The sequence below is a fragment of the Apteryx mantelli genome, chromosome 1, assembly GCF_036417845.1.
Source record: "Apteryx mantelli isolate bAptMan1 chromosome 1, bAptMan1.hap1, whole genome shotgun sequence".
Classification (NCBI taxonomy): Eukaryota; Metazoa; Chordata; class Aves; order Apterygiformes; family Apterygidae; genus Apteryx; species Apteryx mantelli.
Genome location: NC_089978.1, coordinates 194375101 through 194390676, shown reverse-complemented (window position 1 = coordinate 194390676; position 15576 = coordinate 194375101). Strand labels below are relative to the sequence as shown.

At 41.1% G+C, this 15576-nt stretch overlaps 1 protein-coding gene and 1 long non-coding RNA gene across 8 annotated transcripts in view; one reads left to right on the top strand and one right to left on the bottom strand.

The window, feature by feature from the left end:
- Positions 1 to 12613, bottom strand: part of TES (testin LIM domain protein) — a 28283-nt gene extending 15670 nt beyond the window's left edge. Inside the window, exons 1-4 of one of the 6 annotated variants that reach the window (XM_067314998.1) lie at positions 12452 to 12613; positions 3242 to 3312; positions 1992 to 2058; positions 639 to 724 (exon numbers count right to left, since the gene is read on the bottom strand). In XM_067314998.1, coding sequence (XP_067171099.1) covers positions 639 to 724; positions 1992 to 2058; positions 3242 to 3312; positions 12452 to 12478 — 251 coding nt within the window. In that variant the 5' untranslated portion in view covers positions 12479 to 12613. Of the gene's footprint in view, positions 1 to 638; positions 725 to 1974; positions 2060 to 3241; positions 3313 to 12451 lie in introns of those variants that run through there. The other 5 variants (XM_013947923.2, XM_067315019.1, XM_067315010.1 and 2 more) reach the window with 5 other exon arrangements.
- A 178-nt stretch (positions 12614 to 12791) lies between these two features.
- Positions 12792 to 15084, top strand: LOC106488463 (uncharacterized). Of its 2 annotated transcripts, XR_001293179.2 has the most exons (3): positions 12792 to 12993; positions 13861 to 13981; positions 14430 to 15084. It is a non-coding gene; the product is annotated as an uncharacterized lncRNA (long non-coding RNA). The 2 variants fall into 2 exon arrangements; XR_001293178.2 differs by lacking the exon at positions 13861 to 13981.
- The last annotated feature ends 492 nt before the right edge of the window (positions 15085 to 15576 follow it).

The following is a 15576-nucleotide window of genomic DNA, read 5'->3' as shown; positions in this document are numbered from 1 at the left end:
GTTTCAGTAAAACAAGAAGCCTTACTGGCATACAAAGTTCTTGCAGAAGTAATGGCATAGACCACAGGGTAATCTATTTACTGCAAAGATCATCAGCTCTTATTGGTTTAAGAACAGTGCATCATCCAAGGTCAAATAGTATTTGATAAACTTCCTTAAAATATGACACTTCCCCCACCCTCACCCCCCAAATCATTTGCAGATGTATACAAAGTTTCCACTTCTGAATGCAGATAAGGTAATTTTAACTAAAATCCCAGATCAAAGGTTATGCATTTGGCCAGAAGCTGGGAAAGCATTTTGTTACTGAGATAAAGCACATTCTTCCTTGTCATCTCTCTCACTGAGGAACAGAGATGCTTTTACAATCATACCTCAACTGTTTATTAAACTGATGTAAATGCTTCAATAGACATACTACTATTGACTTCAATGCAGATGAAGTATATATTCTTAAGTGGTTACCCACTTAAATACTCTGTTGCAATGCTGTGAAGAAGCCCTGGCCCTGAATCTGAGCACACCTTTTTAAAAAGAGTATGAACAGTACAATAAAAAAATAAAAATAAAAGAAGTTAAACATTTGCATACATGTGACATGACCTGCAATATTGAGTCAGTTTGAGACATCCACTTACCTCCAGAAATGAAGCTCAAATCCTTCACACTTATCCTTGCATTTTAAGCAGGGAGCACCAAATCCTTGCTCATGACCCAATCCCATCTGTTTTAAGAGCAAGAAAAAAGCTACTGTAAATTTCAAGAAATAAGCTACATGAATGATCTTACTGCTTCCCTTTACAATAGACAACTCACTACTCAAAGGTTAACAGTTTGACTGAGCTGACATCAGGACAGTACTTTAGGGTTTATCTAGCCTTCTGTTGTAACTATGTGAGCATGTTCACACAAGCCTGTTTTGACAGGGTTGAGATAGCAGAAAACTAGCCTTAGCCAAAACCAAACATTTTTTGGTCACTTGTCTCCCCAAACTCTACAAGCTTCACATGAGAGGAAGCAGATTCTTCACAACCCTTAACTGAGGTCTGTGCCTGTGAAACCACAGTGAGTGAGGCCACAAGATCAAGTCAAAGGACATTTAAGCCAGTTGTCAAGACAAAGCAATCTGCAATATATGACATGGTAAAATACAAGAGATCAAGAAGGAAACAGATTCCATATTTACATGCACTAATTTGAATATCTGACAGTCAGGAATAAAGAACAGATCTAAATGATAAGTCTGATATTCCTGAGTATATCTAAAACTACTCTGACAGTGACCGAGAACAGAACATGCCTTTCAAAATTGTTTCAGCTGGACAAATACCCACTTACTTTCCAAGGAGAGAGAGAGAGAGAGCGCGAGCGAGCGAGCACAGTTAGTGAAAGCAATGAGTACAACATGCAATGAGCTTCACTGTGGAGAGATTAAAAGGGCACATGACCAATCCATAATGCAGAGGAAATAGGAGAATATAAAAAAATGGTGCAGAGTAAAGGCTGAATATTCACACAATATATCAACACATCAGCAGGTTTAAAGGGATAACAGCCACTGAAAGTTAGAGGTGAAAATAGACAACAACCACCATAACTTATGCATCTGTATAACATAATAAATGTAAAATGCCTTGCTCCAGTTCTCTAAATCTTTGGGGAAACCTCAGTCTCAAAACAGATTAAGAACTATGGGACTGTGGTCACTGCTGGGTGCACAGGCTCACACCCACCAGGCGCAGGACAGCCCACCCTCACTGTCCCAGCCACCACTCCAGCAGCATGAAGAACACCCCCAGTTAGCTGCAGGGGTATTCAGCAGGACGGAGAGCGATCATGACAGAGATGGCTCACCTTTCATTTGGCATTTTCCATTCATGGTAAATGCGCTAAATGCTGACAAGTTCTAGTTCTAATCTAATTTTGTATTAGAGTTACCAGAACTAAGTTATATGTGATAATATTATAAAAAACCTTCAGGTTAGAATTGCCTCTGAAAAGTCATGTTGCTCTTGTTGTATGTACGAGGATACAAACAGTTCATCTTTCATCTCACCTCTGTCCAAAATGAAGCAGAAGATTATTCACAAACCACTTGTTCAGGACAGACAGCACACAGTACAATGCAGGGAAGACCATGCTTACAGTTACTTTATTATTCAAAGAATAACTGCCTCCACAGTCATTAGACATCCCCGAGGAATCACAAAACTTTCCTGCAGACAATAGGCTATTTAGGGAGAAGAGATCCTTTGCAAACTACATAGCTATGGCTTACAACTCCAGGGCAGAGACATTAAATTATTTCTTCTTCCCTTCTTATTTGAAATAGTAAATACATTCCTGCTCTGATCATAGCGACACTTTTATTAGCCGAAAGAGTCCAAATATTTGCATGCTAGAGGGGCTAACCTGAAGCCAAAGCAGTAGACACATAAAAGATGAAAGCAAAGAACTTTATCTTCAAAATTCATCAACTATGTTTTTGTATACGTAAAGCTAACAATAGTTTGTCTCCACTGAAGGTGGGTGTCTACAGGGGTCCTCTCATCCAGAGACCTATCACATGTGCACTGTACATCAGGAAACAAGTAAGGACTCCTGTCAAGTCACACACAAACAGAACAAAGTGTTGCCCAGGATGTTCTCTGAAGAAAAAGAGGAAGCTAAAGCCACACAAAACAAAATTGCTTGGTTTTTCATGACAGGTTGTTTTAAGTCTTCCTCCCTAAAAGCTGTTGAACTTGATGTGCTTGCATTGCCTGCACAAAAATGCAGAAACATTGACCCAGATAGTTTTCTCTAGCTGCTACTCCAGCTACAAACTGCTTCCTTCTGTTTGAGTTCCCCCCTTAAAAGAAAAAAAAAAAAAAGGGGGGGTGAAGAAGAAGAGGAATGACAATTGTATTGATCATTAAAAATTATTTAAATTAAAATAATTAAACAATAGTTTTATTACATTATTATTATTATAAGACTTGGAAACCTCTGATCACTTATGTATGGAGAACTACATGCACAGTACACAGAAATAAGACAGAAATAACCTTAACATTTCAGGAATTTCCAAAGAACCACCCAAAACGCAAATAAAAATCATTTTCACAGTATTTTTTTTTTTCCCCAGACTCCTAACATTTAAAGGATTTTTTAGGCTAAAAGTATTTCTCCAAAGTAAGTTAAGACACCAAAACTTGCACACAGCTATCCAAACCTCCATCCAAACATACAACAAACCAACCTACTCCCATCTTCACAGCCATCACTCCCAAAGCTGATTTCTTCAGTAACATCAGATTTCACATTCCCTCCCTGGTAATAAAGAGCACATTATTAGTAAATGCTTGTGCAACTGCATGAGGCAAATGAACTGAAAGAGCAAACAAGATAATGACACTTATTCTGAAATGAATTTTTCTGTTTGCTGTGAAAGAGAGAAAAGGGAATGATCTCCCTCCATATGAGAGGTCTGGTCACCTTATGGAAGACGTTTAGCCTGAAACTAACAGGCACATTCAGAACTGAGTTAGACCCCATGCCACATGTTCACAGCCTCTGCCTTTGTTCTGACAGAGAAACTATTTGGCCACTTTCCAAAAATATTAAAGATATTAAAAAACAATAGTATACTTTGTTTTTTAGGTTGACTCTATATATAAACAGTCAGCATATGTCAAATTCTTGCATAGTGCTATAGCAGGTCTTGTTTCAGCAGTAAGAGAACATCAGCCTCAGAACTGACTCTTCTCCCATTGCATGCTCAAGAAATTCAGAGCACAAAGCTACAATGCATTTCATCACTGCTGTTGCCTATGTTTATTCCCCATGCGTCCCAAATGACACATAACTGGCTCTGAGTTGGAGCACCCAGAAACAGAGTGGGCTGAGCATACCCTAGAAGGGGAATGCATGTCTGAAAACAGGATGGAATCAATTTTCCCCATAAATGGAATTATGGGAGAAGTGGCATCAATAGGTCAACTGAAAGGCTGCCAGAGGAAGGTTCCTGCATGTCAATTGTCATTATTTTTTATTTTATAAGAGCAGCTATCCAAAACCATCTGGTATTATTAACATACCCAATACAGATTTAAATAGTCTGAGTATGGAAGACGATATAAATATTGAGATCATCTGTGCATGCTGCTTTCAAGATTAAATAGTCCTCAAGGACAAAGAATTTTAAACGGTTACAGCTAAGTGAACATTACTAAAACTGCTCTATTTTAACTTGGACTGGAATCTGGAGTCAAAAGTTGACTATCTTTACATTGAAGAGCTATGTAGCTCACTGTTATCTTAAAAACCCAAATGAACAAATTCAAGTGTTTAGTTTGTTCAGATGGCAGCTGCTATGATATTGTTTAAGCCCAGATTACCAGAAACATTTATTGTTAAATTTATTGTACATGACTGACAAAGAACATCCAACAAATCTGTTTTCTACTCCTTTTAATGTAAATCCTCTGGCAATTGTTGAAGTCTTGCTTCCTTAGAATGCTAATTTTGGAATTTATATCCCTGTAAATGTAGTAGACTTAGAGCATCAGACAAAACTTCTCCCTACATAGGAAGCTCAAAAAAAATAACATGGACACAAATAGATTATGCCTGTAGAGGTAGACGGCTAGTTTAGTTTGTAGGCCAATACAAATGAAGTTATATTTTGCCAGCAATGGTTTCTCCTATGCTGAGAGATGAATGAACTGTGCCACAGCTAACAGTGCTAGTAAAAAACTGTAATGAAAGAAGGATTAGTTTTTTAATAGTTAAAAAAGTAATTTTGCAAAGCTAAAGATTATTATTCATACTTACAAAAAAAAGCAAAGAAAGCAAGGAAGATAAACCATAATAAGTCTTAAATGCATTAAAACATAAGTCACTGAAGTAGTTTTTAAAACCTTGCCTACACTTCTTTTCAATGATCACAGAATAATTTAGGCAGAAAGGGCTCTCTGAAGGTCATCCAACCCAGCTGCTCACTCTGAACAGGTCTAACTAAATCAGATTTACCTAGGGCCTTGTCCATTTGTGTTCTGAATACCTCCAAGGATGCAGATTCAAACTATTACAAAGTTGGTCCACAAAGTGGGGGGGGGGGGGGAGAAAGAGTTCTGCATGTTTAATCAGAATTTCCTATGTTGCAACTTGTGTCAATTGTTTCTCATATTATCACCATACACCAACTAAAGAGTATTTCCTATTCCCTCCCACTAAGTAGCTGGGGACAAATGATACCAAGAATATTCTAGGGGAACTCCACTGGAAATCTTGAATTAATTGCTAAATAGTTATCATCAGTCCTCCTCCCCACCAGAAATACAGTCCTCAAAATAAAGCTAGCAACTCAGAGCTTCCTTCCCCTTTAAAAAAGAACCTTTGAGGAACAGAGGTAAGGAGAAGGTGGATGAGGAAGCAGTAAGAAACAGAGAAGCTTAGCTTGGCATTTCTAGGCCTCTGTCCTACAATATTTCTTTTGCCTCCTTGGCGCCTCATCAAGAGATTAGAGCTAATTAGGGTCCTGGTTCCTTTTTCCTCCCTCTCCCCCCCATGAGGAGACTCCTGTATTATCTGTCAGATGATTTGTATTAATCTTACATCAGGTCACAGACAGTAAAATGCAATACCAGTACTTAGCCTCTGCAGAAACAGAAGTACCAAAGCACTTCCACCGTTTGAGACTGCTCCAGAATTTGAGAAGTTGTATTCTGTAAAAGCATTCTTTCAAGTACAATACTCAGAAAACAGTTTTTCATTTGTACAGACACTGTATAAGGAGAAAGTGATCATTAGTGTGCTACAATAATTAGCAGTGAACCCTAGAACAGACTCAAATAATCTTTACTTTTTTTTTTTTTTGAAGTTCTTTCTCCTTTGCCCTTGAGTGTTCAAAGAACAGAAGTGAAGAGATTCTTGATAAAACTATTCTTGGATTTACTACAGAACCCCAGGGCTCTTCCAGTTTGATGGTTACCTAACTATTAATCCATTTAGATGTTAGTGGGTGCACATACAATTGTGATTTTTCCATTCCAATGCTGACTTAATGGGGAAAAATCGCCACTCCAACTAAAAGCAACTCCCCTAGAACTGTACAATACAACAAAATAGATTGTTAGTAGATCCTAATTTAATTTAGTTTAGGAAGTTTCAAAGAAATCAAGTCAAGAATGTCAAAGCCAAATAAGAGAAAAAATAAAATAAAAGAGCAAAACCCATTGAAAGATTCATGTGTTATGCATGCTTTATTGCTGAGACAATCTTGTATCACTATATTCTCTTCCAGTAGATTACATCATTAGTAGGAAAGCACAACAAACAAATTTGCTTAGGTTACAGGATTTAACATAGCTCTTCTGCTTTTAAAAAAATCTATTTCTTATGATGCTGGACTAAAAAAACCCAAAACCATAAAAAGTGATCACATCTGGACAACACTCTCTCTCATAAGACTTCCACAGACTCCACATGAGAAAGAGCAATAACTTCTTCTGTAGTGAAGATCAGGATCCCACGGACCATTCTATATTTGTTGTTATTTAACATCTGTCTATTAAAACAGATGGCAAGTCTGTTCTAGCTTTTTTTAAACATGCATTTGGATCTAGGGGAAATTTTGACTGGGATTAAGATGCAGAAGCTCTTTTAAGGAACTCCATTTGCACATAAACAAGGATGCCAAAAAGCACTTGCATCCAAGAAAAATATTTGAAAGATGTTCTGAACAGGACAGGCATAAGTATAAATTAGGGAGCTGCAGACTACCATAGTACACATGTGCTAAGAATTTATTTTATTACGATGTCTTTAGCTAAATATCAAACAGCTCAGAATATAAATATTTAAGACACTGCTGCACAGTCTACTGTCAAGAGACTAACAGCTACTAAAGATTTCCAAACTAGTTAGAAAACAAAAGTGGTGTTTATTCAGAAAACCTACTATTATGCTAAGCTTGAATGTAGTTTATAACACTGTCTAAACCGCCAATACAGAACCATACATCAGCCAATGCTGCAGAGGCAAATTGAGGTTTACTGTCTTCATTGCTCAGCCCTCCAATCCTTCCAAGATGTTTATTTTGAGAATATAAATTTCTAGGAAAACTGATCCGCTACAAGGATGCAAGTCACCATTGACCATTACATCCAGCCCTACCTATTTTAATGGCTTAAGATAACCTATAGCACAAGGAAGAATCAGTCATTCAGAAGCTTAAGGCCGCCTTGCAAGACCTTCACATGGTGGAGTTTTGTAAGCATCACGTACACTGAAGAGTTGAAAGGAGACAGACTGTCAGGACTACTTCACAGATGACAGATAACCACAACTTACAGTGAGGCTGCACGAAGCGTACTAAAATGCCAAAGCAACCTGGAGATGTCACCTTCCTTCCAGACTAGCCCATACTACCAGGCAATGGCTTGCTGTTTGATAACCCACACAAATGACTCCATAGGCCAGCCACCTCTCCTGCAAAACAGCCATTAAGCCATTTGAAGTCTGACAAACTAAGTAGCTTCCCTCAACAACCCATTTTAAAAATGCTTTCTTGAGATGCATCTGTCAGTTTGCTTAGAAGAGGCGGCAATAATTTCATTGTCAGAATATGCATATACTTTGTTTTGAAATCGGTGCTCTTGCCCAGCACTAGGTTTTCAGAAGCAGGCTTGAAAAAATCTAATCACTCATTAGGACAGGAAAAAAAAAAAAGGACATACAAACATAAAGAAAAACATATACCTTTTTTCAGCCAGTGCTTCTAAAAGAAGCCACAGTTAGACAAACTTGGACTGAAAATGAGGCACAGTGGGAAAGTTAGGCAGACTTAAAAGATGACCAGAAACTCACACACAGCAGTACCCAAAGTACAGTTATCTGTAATGTTATGTGAAATTGCCATGACAGAAGCCTCCTTACTCCCTTGACACTGGACCACGTCCCAGACCTAGGTAACAGGCATGACAAGCCTCCCTCATCACAGTCTTACTCTTCCTACAGGTCTCCAGGACCTACAAGCACCTCAGTTTGCAAGTCTTTATATTACAGCAAAACATACAAAATGCATATAAGATATGTATAAAGTTTGTGTGTATATATATACACACACACAAAATACATATCTTTTAAAATAAACTGTGCTATACGTTTGACAATAACATTTAAACCCCAACACTCTCCCAGCTCCCGGTGTGGCTTGTAAGGTTTGTACTTACTGAGAAACAACCATTAATTAGAAAAACATGTTCAATACCTTTGAGGTGAAAGAAAAGCGTTTTTAGCTACTTTAACCCATAAAGCTTTGTTTGCAATTTTGCTACTCACCTTTTTTTGTTGTTATTTTACCTAGCAGTAAAGAAAGATAATTTCTTTCTCTAGGAATGCTTGCACAAACAGAGCTTTGTGCCTTTAATGACAGAATATTGTGGCTTAAAGTAAGATTTCCAACTCACCAGGAAATACTTGGCTTGTAATTATGCCATATCAATATTTCACCTGATCTTAGAAGTCACACAGTCCTGTATCCAACTAGTTTCTTGGCTTGCTATCCAGCTATTTCACAGTATTTTATGGTCAGCCACCTGGGGAATACTTTCACCACAGAACCAAGTGAAAAAATTTAATTTAGCCTTGCTGCCTATACCAAGCTGATATTCAGCTATGTACACCCTAGTTACTTTTTGTCTGTCATTCAGACAGGTGTTCCAGACAACAACTCATGTCAGCACTACATTCTCATTCCTTTTTTAGTTTGAGAAGAAGGTGGGGTGGGGGGAAAACTTGCTCTGTTTCCATGTAAAATCAACTCAAGAAGTTCCCCCCACACCTCCACACTTTCTTGTTCCCCCCACACCCTTCCTTTGCAGGCCAAACTTGCACATGAATATCTCTTTGCGTTTGCTTAATCTTATTACACATAAGGAACAGTGAAAAAGCTAAGCTTTCTCCTATCATAGGTTTCCATAGCAGTAACACCAAAGCAAACAGTGACGTCAACAGGAAACATAGCCCAACATATATTACGAGGTCACGCTTTGCAAAACAGATATAATTGACTTTGCTCCTACACATTCTTTACTCAACATTCTTTTATCACTAAAGAGCCTTACAGCTGTCCAAGTTAATGACGTCTAAAGTATTCTCTGTATTTGGTTTTCCACCATAAAGAAACAAACTCTATACACAACTCACATAAAAAATTGCACAGACATTACTCATTTGAGAACAGAACTTCACCTTCTCTTCCCCCAAACTCTTTCCCCCATTTTCTACCACAACCACAATGCTGCTTTTATAAAGCAAGTGCTATCCCATGAAAGCTTTTAGAGAACAACCGTATTCATTGTCAGATTCTTATTTTCCCTAATAAAGCATGAGACCATGCTGCAAGCAGGGTTATAAAGCATGACCATGACCTAGTGATTCATGTTATAAAGTTCACTGAGGTGACAGACAGAGCACAAACACAGATTAGCAGAGCTTTTTTCTTACAGGGTATTTAATGAAGCATTAAATCCTCAGTTTTCCTACACCCGCAAAGCAAAGTTCAAGAACATTGTGTATATTGTATTTGGGAGAAATAGAGGCCTGTTTGTTGAACAAGTGCTGTTCAAGTTAGAACTGTTTTCAGGCTTCAGCTCAGTTGTGCAATCGCTTTGTGTATACAAAGCCATCTTCATGATCCTTCCATGCAACAGCAAAAGCCAATTCCTTTTTTAAAAAAAGGAGAAAAGTCCCCTTTAAAGAGGTAGTATAATAGCTAGACATTAGTGAATTAGACTTGATGCTGATATAGTAACTGAGTGCCTTGCAACTATATTTTTGCATTTACCACCCGAGTTACTTTGCATCTCTAAAGAGCACAGTGACCTTAACCGCTTACAAAAAGATACACATGCATATGACTCTGGAAGAACATGCTCTGCAGGTATTCTCAGTGTTCAAAATTCAACTTGAAATTTGTGTTTCTTGAAGACTGCAGTTGTCCAGGACCCAGGATACAGACAAAAGACAAATCTGGCTATAAGGCAGATTTGCTAAGTCAGGCTACTTGCAGAGATAGCAAGATGAGTTTTACAGTGCAAAGAAATGAAACAAAAGGCAGTTAAATGAAAAGTCTGAGCTGAAGTAAGTGTTCCTCACAGCCAGGCTCTTAAGAAAGCTATGCTATACAGAACTGCTGTGTTTCCCTCACAAGACAGCAATAACATCAGCTATTTATTGCTTAGAAAGAAGGGTCTGAAATCTCAGTGGGTGGGGCAGCTGTTCTTCCTGCTAAAGGACAGAAAGGTTGCTTCAGCCCTAGTGTGCTTGCACTGGAGGGGAAGCAATTAGTGTTAGCCGGACAGTGCCAAAGCTGTTAAAGCATGCTAGAAAATAACAGCTTTGGAGAGGGAAGAGGAAAAAAAAAAAAAAAAACACTGATGTGAACACTGAATACAGACTTTCCTGAGCCAGTTCCGAGTTGCATTTTCTCCTATTCTTAGGGGTACATAGATATAAACACATTATTTACATTAATATGAATGTTTTTCTCTAGTATGATAATAACCCCTTGAAAGCCAACAGCAGCTCTCCAAAGAGACAATGTATAAGCACATAGCTTAAGAACAGCAGACTTGAGGACTACCGATATTTGGAAAAGAATCTTAGAAATGTCACCTTGGAAACTTCATCTCTCGAGTTTTCCAGAAGCAGGGAACAACAGCCTCATTATGCTACTCTAAGCAGTTATACATTAGCAACTGCAGGTGGGGGAAGAAGCTGTTCTTTGCAAATATCAGCGGGGTGTTTGAGTCTCCGAACCACACCCTGCTCCCAGGGCACCCATTTCCCTGGGGCCTGCCAAATGTGAGGGCTGAAGAGCAGCTAGCCACACCTGTAGGTTCAGAGCCTTATGTACTATTCCGAGTTTCCAAGAATAAGGGAGTCGTGACTTATTTGGGGACAATGTGGTAGTTCCTGCTCTGTTCTTCACAAGCTTCTTGGAAATTGCTAACCAATAGGGCAGCTCAGCTGCTCACTAGCTTTTACCTTTATCTGCCACACTGTAAATAGATACCAGTCATAATATTAATATTCTTTTTATTATTAATAATAAAAAGGTCAGCCTAAGGTGGTAAGCAGCTTCTGTGCAAGAAGAATAACTCAAGTTTATTTCTGCCCCAGGCGCAGGACAGGCAGCTGAGAATCTCTACATGTGGTTAAGTAACCCACTACCGCTGGTGGACTTGCAATAAAAAACAAGGAATACCCACACCCTATATGACAGGGCCAGCACCATCTTAAGACAAGTTTCCCCTCAAAGACTGAGTAGTTTACTGGCTTTGATAAACACTTATAAATCTAAAATATAACAAGTACTAGTCAAGTTTATGCATAGAGTGCACATGCTCACCTTAGTAAGAGTAGCTGAACCATGCCAGATCACTATCCTCTTTCTGACAGTGGCCAAGAACAGATGTCAAAAATTAAAAAATTGAAAAAATAATACAGCCAAACAACCAAAAAGACCCAGAAGAACAGAGCAGGTATACAAGAATACTTCCCAGAATAACTTCTCACCTTTCAAGAAAGGAGGAAGTTGGCCAAAACAAGACAGAATTATGAGAGATGTGGAAAGAAACAGGTTGAGAGAATGGGAGTTAAAGAATGGTGAGAATCATTATTCACTGAAACATAAAAAGTTTGAAGGAGTTTTGATTAAATATCAACAGTCAGAAAAATGAAAAAAAGGATTTAGTATAGAATATATGGTTACATAGAAAGGTTTTCCAGTTTCCCTTTCACTGACTTGTCAGAGGTCAATGTCTATTCTCTTGAGAAATGAGCCTTACCTAAGTTACAAAGAGAAAGAAGGTGGCAAGAGATGTGTACAAGGGGGCATTCTGATTATCTGTTATTTAGGTTGTGCACACATCTACATGCACAGACCGTATACCTGAACGGAACCTATCAGAGCTCATTTTCTGAGAGTATAGATGGTTCCACTAGAAAGATGGTAATGCTTGCATGATGGGACAGCGGATCCACTTGGGGATCGAACTACCGCGCCTGAATGAGCGTAAAGAGCAAAAATAAACTTTTGTGTCGCCTGAGGGCGAGGCAAGATGCAGAGAGGTAGTTTTGCAAGCGGCTGCCGCCGCCTCCCACCGCGGCTCCTTGCCGGCGCGAAGGCGCCCCTTCGGAAGGAGAAGGGCGCCCACCCGCGCCAGCCACCCGCGCCTCTCCCGCTCGCTCTCTAAGGGGGGCGGCGGAGCCCGGGCTGCACCGCAGGGCGCCCGGGAAGGCAGGGAGAGCCCCGCTCCGCCGCGCTGGCCCCGGGAAGCGCCCCCGGTCGCCCCCACGCGCAGCTGCGGCGAGGCGCCCCGCGCCCTCCCCTCCCCTCCCCTCCGCGGCGGCGGCGCCGCACCGCGGGGCCGGTCACTCCGCCGGCAGCTCCCGACCTTACCTTCTTCACTTTACTCTCCAGGTCCATGCTGCCTCCTGGCCGGGAGCCGAGGCAGCCCCGCGCCCGGCGGCACTCGGCTGCGCTGCGGTGCCCTGGGCGAGGCAGCGCCCGCCGCCCCTCGCACGCCGCCGCACTCAAACTTCCGCTGCCCTGCAGCAGTGGCTGCAGCCGAACAAAGGCAGCTCGGCAGCCAATCCCCGCCCGGCCGCCCGCAGGCTGCCAGCCAATCACGCGCCGCGCCGCCGCCGCCGCCGCCGCCGCCGCCGCCGCCGCCGCCGCCGCCGCCGCCGCCGCCCTGCACTGCCCGCTGCCCGCCGCCCGCCGCCCGCCGCCCCAGCGCCCCGGCCCGCGCGCGGAGCCGGCACCCGCGCCGGGGGCGCGGCGCGGAGCGGAGTGTGGCAGGGGGCCCGCCTGCAGGCAGGGCTTTTGAGTCATCCCTTGCAGGGTGATCAGGTCGTGGAGAAGGCATTTGCTGGCACAGCAGTTTATCTTCGAGTATAGGCGTTGGGAAACGTGGTACCTCCCAACACAGGGGAAAAGAGGTATCTGGGGCTCTGCTGATTTATTGACAGGGGTAGGCAAGAGTGGGGTAGTCATTGCCTAGCCGAAACTTTGTTCCCACATCCTCAGTGACTTCCCAGCGACAGCACGGTGCGTCAGGAGGGCTGGTGCCTGGCCTCCGCCTTCCCGCACTGCTGCTGGCAGCTGAGAAGGCCGCCTTGTGCTTGCGTTGCGCTGGGGTTTGGCTGGAGAAAGGCTGGGCACACGTGTTTTTAACAAACTTTTAAAATTTCTGCATGCTGGGGCTGAGCTCTTGAGTTGTGTCAAGAGGGCATGAGGTGACACAGGAGTGTCAGTTGTGCCCATTTGCCAAGGGGGCAGTGGAGAGCAGGGCTGCCCTGTGGGCAGTGGCAGGCCATGTGGTGACTCAGGTGGCTGTTTGGTGACTCGGGTGGGCAGTGCAGTGGTTGGGACAGGTAGTGTGGTGGTTGGGCTAGGTGGTATGGCAGCTTAGGAGACTGTGGTGTTTGGGGGACTGTGTGACACTCAGGTAAGGCGGTGTGGTGGACTGGTTGGGTCATGTGGTGGTTGGGGCAGGCAGTATGGCAGTATCTTCAAAAAGGGCAAGAAGCAGGACCCAGGGAACTACAGGCCAGTCAACCTCACATTGACCCCTGGAAAGATGATGGAGTGGCTAATCTTGGATACCATTTCCAAGCACATGAAGGACAAGAAGGTGGTCGGGAGTAGTCAGCTCCTTGGATTCACCAAGGGGAAATCATGCTTAACCAACCTGATAGCCTTCTGTGGTGGAATGACTGGCTGGGTAGGTGAGGGGAGAGCAGTGGATGTTGCCTACCTTGACTTCAGTAAGGCTTTTGACGCTGTCTCCCATAACATCCTCATAGGCAAGATGATGAAGTATGGGATAAATATTGTGAAAGAATTTAGACTTTGATCCCAATCTTCAAATTTTTGTGTCTGCAATCAATATTGGGATATGGCTGGTAATATAAAATGTCACAAAAAGTAAGTATTTGCAAGATGTAGGCCTAATATTTTCTTTTAATACATTTGATTGAATACTTTCATATATATTTTCTTATCTCTTATTTCTTTTGATCTTTGGAAGGCACATCCATCCAGACCTTATAGGTACCCTAGTCAGTGTTCATGAATAATTTGATAGGTTATCCTGTCACTCATCTGAAATAGTTAATATTCCTTCTCCACACATACCAGCCTTAAGTTATTTTGTTTCTTCCCCAGAGGCCAAATCTGTCTTTATTTCAGTGTTTATTTGTTGTTGTTGTTGTTGTTGTTGTTGTTGTCATTACTTGTCCATAGATAATTGCAGCAACAAGAGAATGACACTCGATCTGTTTGTTCTCTCTTATCTGCCATCATAGTAGCTTTTGGAGGCTCAGCCTTTTGAAGTAAAAGCAAACTTCTGATTGACCTTTCTCCTGAATTTTAGTAACAGCATCATGGTGGATGCCATGGGCCAGCTGCTCCTACCAATGAATCTGTACAACAGTCCTCAGTGAAGAAATTCAACAAAAAAAACAAGAGAGGATGGTCTCAAGTCATAACATTAGAAGAAATGAGAGAACACAGACCATCAGGTGCCACTGATGTGCTCATTGTGTTTCTGTTCAAAGAGAGGTGCATAAGGACTGTTCGTTGTGGGGTTTTTTTTGAGATTTTGTTTTTCATTTTTTTGTTTACATTCTCTTTTGTTTGGTTAAGTTGTTCCTTTGTGCTGGTTTTGGGTGTTAAAGGCAAGGAGATGTTTCAGAGTGCTTGAAATGCCGGTATACCTGGGACCAATAGCCTGAATACCATTTACATGCACAACTTCCTCTCAGACTAAGATCAAAGGAGATCTGTGAGGATATTATGCCTGTTCAGTGAATGAACTGTGAAATGGATATGAGTATTTTATGTAATAGTGAAAAATACCAGTAGACTTTGCCATTACAAAGACTTGCTAGATACCTTTGACTATGCTAAGCAGAGAAAGTATTGTAGTCCTTGTCATGTGGCTTTCATATGGGAATGGACATATGAAAATGTTTTCATTTTAGGAAGCTGAAACAAAGTAAAATAAAATCATGTACGGTTTAATCATATTTTGCTTATTCCTATTTACCTGACAATGATAGCACTGTATTCTTTTAATGAAGACATTTTTTTCCTATTAAGTTGTGACACTACTGTCTTAATAATTTCATTCATTTGTAATTTTCTTGAAACTCCTGAGTTGGAGATACTCTGCTTGTGATTTGTACATCTTTCAAGTTTGTATAAAGGTGCCACACTAAAGAGACAAAACATAGTAAACTTTTAATAGCCTTTCTATCTATGAACTATGAAGCCTACAAATTAATATATGTAATCTAAAATGCAGAGACTATTATAAGACTTTGGTTTTGCAAACCAGCAGTTAGTTGCTGGAATATACTTCCTCTGAGACCTGGATCAGTAAAGAATCCATTTTCAGATTCTAATTCTTTTCATTGCTTTCTATAACTTTGATTAGTCTGGACTTGGTGACTGACAGAAATAATTTTGTATTCTGTAAATGTGATCTTGTATAGCTCTTCCCTTTAAGGATTCTGAAG